At 43.4% G+C, this 9,024-nt stretch overlaps 1 protein-coding gene across 1 annotated transcript; it reads left to right on the top strand.

Moving 5' to 3' along the window:
• The first annotated feature begins 222 nt into the window (after nucleotides 1-222).
• LOC119285585 (probable galacturonosyltransferase 7) lies at nucleotides 223-5,311 on the top strand. The gene is made up of 9 exons (XM_037564898.1): nucleotides 223-726; nucleotides 930-958; nucleotides 1,109-1,210; nucleotides 2,130-2,202; nucleotides 2,664-2,725; nucleotides 2,902-3,200; nucleotides 3,460-3,817; nucleotides 3,900-4,442; nucleotides 4,663-5,311. Exons 1-9 carry the CDS (start codon nucleotides 609-611, stop codon nucleotides 4,945-4,947), a joined length of 1,869 nt encoding a protein of 622 aa, XP_037420795.1. The 5' UTR covers nucleotides 223-608; the 3' UTR covers nucleotides 4,948-5,311.
• Nucleotides 5,312-9,024: the final 3,713 nt, after the last annotated feature.

The raw sequence follows: 9,024 nt of genomic DNA, 5'->3' as shown, positions 1-9,024 counted from the left end.
TATCCATCACAATACGGTAAGTTTTATTCCTTTCATTCCATATTAATTAAGGCCGAGTTGGATGTATCTAGACGTTAATTAATATTAGGACGAAAGAAGTAATAAACAGCATAGCAAGTCGAATTTTGTTAAAACTTCAAATAAAACCTCTTCTCTACGAGGCAGAAAACCCCAAATAAAAGGAAAGGGTTGAAAACGAGACGCAGCAGGCGAGGCAAAAGGGCCATTATTCCTTGACACCCCTCGCACACTTCTCCCCTTGTCCTCCGAATCCCAAATCCAAACAAGAAGAAACAATACTACAATCCTCTTTCTCTTTCTCTTTCTCTTTCTCCCTGCGCCGCGACGTCTTCCGCTCCCTGCCCTGTCTTCTCGCGCACACTAACCAATCCGAGCGTCCGGCGACGCGGCTCCCAAATCGCCACGCACCGATCGGGCCCGGCGCCACTGGGGTTCCCGTGCCATTGCCCCAATCGGGAGGCATTCATCTGCGCGCCGCTGCCCTGCCCCGTCGCGGCGGTGGCGGTGGTGGTATGATCAGTAGAGGGCCACGCGGCGGCGGCGGCGGCGGCGGCGGAGATTAGGGTCTTGGGAAGGGGGAGGAGGTTATGAAGGCGACTGCGCCGCCGGCGAAGAGGCGGAGGGGCCCGCGGCTGGCGGTGCTGGCGCTCGTCTTCTGCTCGCTGCTCGTGCCGATCGCCTTCCTTTTCAACCGCTTCCCCGCCGGTGAGTTCTTCCCGTCCCTCTTGTCCCCACCCGGATTTTGGTAATGCGGGTGGCGCCGCGGCTTACTCGATCGGATCCGCGCCATTCCCGGCGGATCTGTTCCGGGAGTGTTGTTTCGTTAATTGTCGTTTAGTGCTGGATTCTGGTGTTTTTGTCCTTCTTACTTGAGCCAATTTTCTGATTGGTTTGGTTGTTTGCTGCAGTGTATGTGACGGATGAGCGCCCCCAACAGGTAACTTTCTCTTTTTTTTTTCTAACAAAAATTAAAATTATATGCGGACGTTTGTCCAAGTTTTCATGGACTGCTTTTTATGAAAATGGTCATGGGTTGGGATAGTATGACTGATTCCTGCTACCACGTGTTCATTTGTGCTGCATTTAGGAGGTTGCTTTGCCTTCATTCGATCGCTTAGTGGTAGAAAGAGACAGGATTGTACATGAAGTGCCGCGGCAGGGTGGTAGAGATGTGAACGCAGAGTCAGAGGTTAGTGGCTTTGCATTTTTTTTTCTTATGTACTGACAGTGATGAACTCATATAACCGCATCTAGATCATTCCACCGAAAGCTATGTGTATTTTGTTCGACACTTCTAGTGTTTGGTTTTAGCCCCTGTTTGTTCTCCGCTATTAATGTCATGAAACTTAATAACACTAGTGATGCCTACTAGCATGCCTTGTAACTAAAAGATACAGTACCCCATAATCTTTGATGTTCACTAGCATGAGAAATAGCAGTTCAGAACTTTGGTCCTGACTTTTGTTCAGTAGGCCAAAACATGAGCCCACAAGTTCGTTTAAAATTAACAGGCCATGCTTGCTCTACTCTCACATTAGTCATTTCTGCCACTCTTCCTCATACTGTCTATCAGCATGTTTCAGACTTACCAGCAGGAGTAGGCATTTTTTCCAAATACCAGCTAGTTTAGGCCTATGCTAAAAGGAAATTGTGCATAAGCTCTTACATAAAAAAAATTAAAGAAAATTTTATCGACTGACTGTATCACTGAAGTATATGGGGTTACTTGAAGCAGACCAGATTGAGTTGGATGGTGTTTTTTTGTCAGCTTAAGGAAACATGGTGCACTCCTCACCATTGTCTTCTTCTGTGCCACCTCTCTTCGACCGAATAGGACAATATGGAAAACGCATACAGAAATAATTCAAGCAAACAGCTACAAACCACCCCACAGGGATGACAAACAAAGTGATATATCAAAGAAGTACTATATTTAATCTCTCCACCCTAGTCTCTTTCTTCATGATTATGCACTATGAAGGCTGTGAAAAGTATATGTTGTAGAATCAGTTAATACATTCTGTTATTATTTTTGCATAGATTACTAGTGTTTTCCGTTACAGCTTTGGATAATTTGAATCCTTGATGTGTTACTCTTTTTCTTTCAGGATGCGCACGGAAAGAATTCCGAGGGCAATATAGACTTGCATCACCAAATTGATACTGAACATAAAGTTAAAGGTTAGTAGTGGCTGCAACACTGTTACATAAAGTTTAATTGAATATATGAGAATACCATAATCAATTATGCACCAAATTCCATTCATGTAAGTGAACTTTTAGATATACATCATTTTGAAATGTTTCAGGAAAAATATTATAATGTTGTAGGAACCAGTTACCTGGACACTGAAAAATAGTTGGCCTTTTACTCAATTTGCTTCAGCACCTCACCATCTTCGCTGTTACTTGTTTCCAGTGCAGGCCTTTTTGCCACTATATCTTAAAATAAACTATTAACACATAATTCTGAACAAATGCTGGTGTGTTTATCTAGGATGTGATGATAATTAACCATACTTTTTTTTCTAAGGTCAAGCAATGTATGCGTGTGTAGTGCATCTTCTCTACCTGATTCTCTTCTCATGATGTACTCATGTTTCAGTTGGTCATGCTGACCCACTAATTGGCACTGTATGCAGTTCTCCCCGCACCAAAAATTGAACAAGCGAAGCCAGTACCAGTTCCAGTTCCACCCAGAAAAGTATGATGGCTCTTGTTTTGCTGTTTCTCTTTGTACACAAGTCATGATTTACCTTCTGAAGCATAACTTCATTTTCCCATTAATATATACTTACTTTCTCTTACTTGAGCCCAAGCTGTAATTTTGTTACTCTTTTAAGAGAAGTACTGATGATTTGGAGAATATATTGATGCCAGGATTTCAGTGACAACAACATGAGACGTCCCAGGGTCCCAAGTGCTGATGAATTGGAGAAGGCTAAGGCTTGTCAGCTTGAATTCGGGAGTTACTGTCTCTGGTCCATTGAACACAAAGAAGTTATGAAAGATGCCATTGTAAAAAAACTAAAAGATCAGCTATTTGTGGCTCGATCTTACTACCCAAGCATTGCCAAACTTAAAGGAAAGGAGGCACTGACTCGTGAATTGAAGCAGAATATCCAAGAACATGAGAGGGTTCTAAGTGAATCCATTGTTGATGCTGATCTACCATCCTTGTGAGTATTTATTCGGCATGCTTGTTATTCTTCTTGCCCCGTTTAGCATTTCATGGTTCCATCTTGTATGTTGAAATTATGACAGCAGATCGTTTATGCATTGCATGGGGTTGAAATGCTTTGTTACATCTTACATGTATATTTTTTCTTAGTGTTCATCTTGAATTTGTATCCGGTATGGTTGACTGGGAAAGTACTATCAGTCGTGACTGTGCATTTTATTGTTTGTTACTGAATGACACTTGACCTGTGCTTTCAGCATAAAAAAGAAGATAGAGAGGATGGACCGTGCAATAGCAAGAGCCAAATCGTGCACTGTGGATTGTAACAATGTTGACAAAAAGCTTCGCCAGATACTTCATATGACGGATGATGAAGCTCATTTTCATATGAAGCAGAGTGCCTACTTATACAACCTTGGTGTTCACACGATGCCCAAAAGTCATCATTGCCTTAATATGAGGTTGACAGTAGAATATTTTAAATCAACTACATTGGATTCAGATGACTCTCCTGTCCATAAGTTTAATGTTCCAGATCATAGGCACTACATTATATTATCCAAAAATGTGCTTGCCGCTTCCGTTGTCATCAACTCATCTGTTAGTAGTTCTGAGGTATGCAGGCAACTTATACTCTTTTGCTGATTGAACATCTTCTGGGTTTGGCATTGCTGATGTTCCTTTTGGTGTTTTGCAGGAGACCAGGAATGTAGTCTTTCATGTACTAACCGATGCTCAAAATTTCTATGCAATGAAGCATTGGTTTTCAAGAAATGCCTACAGAGAATCAGCTGTCAATGTCATTAACTACGAGCATATTATTTTGGAGAATTTGCCAGAGTTCAGCATGCAGCAGTTGTATATGCCCGAGGAATTCCGTGTTTTCGTCAGTAGCTTTGAGCGACCTACCGAGAAGTCTAGAATGGAGTATTTATCAGTGTTTAGTCACTCACATTTCTTTATTCCGGAAATATTTAAAGATTTAAAGAAGGTGATTGTGTTGGATGATGATGTCATTGTTCAACGTGATCTCTCTTTCTTGTGGAATCTTGATATGGGAGATAAGGTGAATGCCGCAGTCAAGTTTTGTGGCCTGAGACTGGGCCAACTAAGAAACCTTCTCGGCGAGGCAATGTACGATCCCCAGTCATGTGCATGGATGTCTGGGTTGAATGTCATTAATTTGGAAAAATGGAGAGAGTATAATGTTACAGAGAATTACCTGCAACTCCTGGAAAAGGTTGGTTTGTTGTCAGCCTGATTTTATTTCAAGTTCTAAAGCATGCATTGTATTTTGTTTTATTCCAATATTTCCAACCATCATCCATACTTGATATAGTGAGCACTTGTGATACTATCTTAAACTCTTTAGTTTCAGTCTATTTGAAAAATGCATGATTTGGGCCCATCTTGCATGAAGTGATTAGCTTATTATCACTTCTACTCTTATTCTATTACAGTTCCGGAACAATGATGACGAGGCCTCACTACGAGCTGCAGCTTTACCTATAAGCTTGCTTTCCTTCCAGAATCTTGTATATCCTCTTGATGAGAGGTTGACTTTATCTGGGCTCGGCTATCAGTACGGAATTGAAGAAAAAGTGATCCGAACTTCTGCATCATTGCACTACAATGGTAATATGAAACCTTGGCTTGAATTGGGTATACCAAATTACAGGAAGTACTGGAAGAGGTTTCTGGCACGAGATGAGCGATTCATGGACGAGTGCAATGTAAGTCCATAGCATACTTTGGAAACCAGAAGATTTGACTGACGGTAGATTGTTTCGTCTACTGCTGTACTATATACCAAGAGGGCAAAGCACTTGGAGTGAAAAGACCAGGAAAGAAGTCATTAGCCATCAATTTTGACAGGGTAGATCCAACACCATCTGTTCATTGAAATTAGTGAGCTTGATGGGTGGTTTTTCTGCAGTTAGAGAAATTAGCCTTAAGTCGAAGGATAATGCGGTAGGCAATGGTGATGTGTAGTGGTGAGGCTTCAGGTAAAAGGGAGTGTTCACTCTCATCATCTAGAATACGGGACAGGATTGTTGGTGATGCGTTGTGGCACCTTTAATTGAAAATTGGTGCCTTACACGTCATTGATGCAGGCTGATTCTTTTCTTCGTTAAATTTTTGACCCAAATTCTTTGTTCTTAGTTACTGCACATTGATTGTTTATCAAAGTTATGTGGATGGGAGGTATATTTGGTTTGTCAGAAACTTGTCGGTCACAACTAACAAGGTTGACAGCTCGGTGGATATCTTTGCACATTCTTGTTCATTTTCTTGCGTCACGGAAAATGTGAAATGGGTGTGTTCTTAACTGGTAACTCTCGTTCAAGAAGAGTACGATGGGCCTCTCAGTTTGTTGTTCATTCATGTCCTTTCTTTCATGTAGTCGAGACCCTGAACTTGCAAGTTCCGACGTTGGTACACGATGTGTTAATATTTGCTGAGATCCTGAGACTTGCTGCCGAAACATTTACATGTGTGCAGTATGCATTAGGTAGGGATGATAGAAGTGCCATCGGTATTTGAAAATAAACTAGTCGGTGATCTGGTGAGAGTGGACGATCTGCACACAGGGGCATCTGCACCCGCTTTTCAAAAATGTACTTTTTACGTGTTTTGTAATGTTGAAAAATTCTATTAAAAAAATATGCATACATGTCGGCAAAGATACGTCCACGGCACAAAATTTTGTGTAAAAAAGTATTTTTGTTTTGTCTCAGTAAAAAAACAAATTTTACTACTTCTAAATAGCGTTTCACGGCACAAAATTTTGTCTTTTTTGCATAGGCTACAAAAAAAATTGTTTTCCTGTGAAACTTTCTGCACACACATGGAATATGAAGATGTCCGCGTGCACCCTTTTTCAGAATTTTTTGACATTGCAAAATGTGTTTTTCAAAATGGATTCATATGTATTCGGGTTTATCCATGCACTTCTCGTGATCTGGCGGACATATCTCATGGCATTGTGCAGCCAGCCGTTTTTATACCTTTTTAAAAGGAGACCACCGCTGTCTCATGAAAGCTCTAGCTACGCAAGGACACCTCGAGGTCCCGACTGGGAGCCCGGATCCGTAAATCAGAGACAAACAAAGGAGTTTTGAGTTTTACGGAAGTCCTCTGACATCCCGGTTCATCCAAAATCTTTTTCGGACCCACGTCTTCATCTGTCTCATTTTTTCTCCTTTCTCTATTGCCTTCGCTGCCGCTCCATCATCCCGGCTGCCACGCTATACCCCTGCTCGAACTCTACGTCTCTATCACCTCCAGCATTCCAAGCGGGCTCCATCCCGCTTCTCCTTTGTCGTCGTTCAGCCCCTGTCTTCTGACTGCCCCGCCAGGTACCATCCGCTACTACTACTCACCATTCTTATACCAGTCGTTGTTCAATGTATTGTCAGAGCTAAAAAAGTTTTCCATTCTTTCTAGCAATGAATTACGATTGAAGTACATATACGAGCACTATGTTGAGTCGTCCGACGAGGAGGACTACTCGGATGAGACGACGATGATGCAGGCGGTCCTTGAAGACACAGAGCGTGTGGAAGAGCATGTTCTCAGTTCTCAAGGGCTCGATCAAGGGTCGTTGAGTGCTCAACCGCAATAGGGCGCGCGTCCATTTGACACTGATGGGCGACTACTTTGCCCCAGATGCACTCCTCGCTGACCATTTTTTGCCGACATTTTCGAATGCGCAAGACTGTCTTCGATCGTTTGTACTGTGGCGTCCGGTCCTATGATGACTACTTCATCTTGAAGAAGGACGTTGTGGGAACGATTGACTTTTCTAGTTACCAGAAGTGCACGGCCGCACTACGGATGCTTGCATATGGCACGGCCGCTGATTCGTGGGAAGAGTACCTACGGATTTCTGAGAGCACATGTGGAGATGCCATGGTTAGGTTTGCAACTGCCATGGTCGAGGTATTCGGACCTCAGTACATGAGAGAACCAATTATGGTAGACACCGAGACACTCTTGGCAATCTTAGAAGCAAGAGGGTGGCCAGGTTTGCTTGGATCTCTTGATTGCATGCATTGAAAATGGAAGAACTGCCTGAAGGCTTTACAAGGGCATAGGGTCATGTTAAGAAGCCCACCATCATTCTTGAATCAGTTGCATCACATGATTTTTGGACTTGGCACACTTTCTTTGGCATGCCCGAGTCTCACAATAACATCAATGTGCTGCAGCGATCACCGTTGTTTGCGAGGCTGACTGAAGGAAAAGCTCCTTCTTGCCACTATATCGTTGTAAGGGCATATTTATCCCTTAGTAGTTTTGGTGATTGATGACAATGCTTTTGCGGACTAGTCGTGTGCATTGAGCATTTCAGATATATCATATCTAGGCACAAGACGATTTGGTGCCACACGAAGACTATTGAAGACGGTGTTTCTCTACGTTTCTTTTCGGTGGTTTGAGTCATAGGAAATCCGTACTATTAAGAAGGGTCTGCATTGAAAAGGTTTGGGTGGAATCAACACGTATACATATGTTCCTTTTGCACCACCTTTCCTTTGGCTCTTTGGAGCATTCTCCGTTTCTCCGAATCTCTGCAAAAGGATTGACTTCGAGTGTTGCTGAACTGGGGCATGCGGTAGTACTGCTCCTCAGAGCAGTAGTACCGCAGGCCCCTGCGGTAGTACCGGCCTTGGGCGCGGTAGTATCACTTCTCTGACGCATTAGTACCGTGGCCTCAGGTCTAGCTCAGCAGCACAAGCGGAAGTAGGGACGAATGTAATTTTTTACATCCGCGCCCTACACGGTAGTACCGCTCCTGGCTTCTGGTACTACCGTGTCGGATTTTTGCATAGATCCAAACTCAGCAGAAGTTGCCACGGATGTATTTTTATATGTCCATGCCTTCCCAAATCTGGACTATCCCTGCCTTGCGGTAGTACCGCGCCAGCGGTTCTACCGCCCTCTGCTTCGTCGCATCAGGACTGTGTTGGATACTGCTGCGTGGGCGGTAGTACTGCAGTGCCTTGCGGTAGTACCGCGTCTCCGGTGCGGTAGTACCGTGCGTTGCAGGCTGAGTTGGTGGATAACAGTTGGATTTGCTCTTCCACTATAGAAGGGAGTCATCTTCTCCAAGTTGACTTACCACTTCCACCCCCAAACTCAATTGTTGCTCTAAGCTCCATTTTTGTCCGATCTCTCTCCCTAACCAATCAAACTTGTTGATCTCATAGGGATTGGTTGAGAAGGTCTAGATCTACACATCCACCAAGAGATATTTGATTCCCCCCACTAATCCCTCGCGGATCTTGTTACTCTTGGGTGTTTGTGACGCCCCCGATTTGACCGTACACTAATCATACACGCAAACATGTACGATCAAGATCAAGGACTCACGGAAAGATATCACAACACAACTCTATACACAAAATAAAATAATACAAACTTTATATTACAAGCCAGGGGCCTCGAGGGCTCGAATACATAAGCTCGAATGCACAAGAGTCAGCGGAAGAAATAATATCTGAGTATAGACATAAGTTAAACAAGTTTGCCTTAAGAAGGCTAGCACAAAAATAGCAATGATCGAAAAGGCAAGGCCTCCTGCCTGGGACCTCCTAACTACTCCTCGAAGTCGAACTCTGCGTAGAACCATCCTCGGGATCCTCTGGCTCCTGGACTCCATCATATGATCGCAGTAACCGGGAAAAGGGGGAAAAGAAGTAGGAAAGCAACCGTGAGTACTCATCCAAAGTACTCGCAAGCAAGGAGCTATGCTACATATGCATTGGTATCAATGAAAGGGGTAGTATATGTGGACTGAACTGCAGAATGCCGGAATA

This window comes from Triticum dicoccoides, chromosome 4A (genome assembly GCF_002162155.2).
Source record: "Triticum dicoccoides isolate Atlit2015 ecotype Zavitan chromosome 4A, WEW_v2.0, whole genome shotgun sequence".
Lineage (NCBI taxonomy): Eukaryota > Viridiplantae > Streptophyta > Magnoliopsida > Poales > Poaceae > Triticum > Triticum dicoccoides.
Note: the sequence above shows the minus strand (reverse complement) of the source record. Positions and strands in the feature narration are given on the sequence as shown.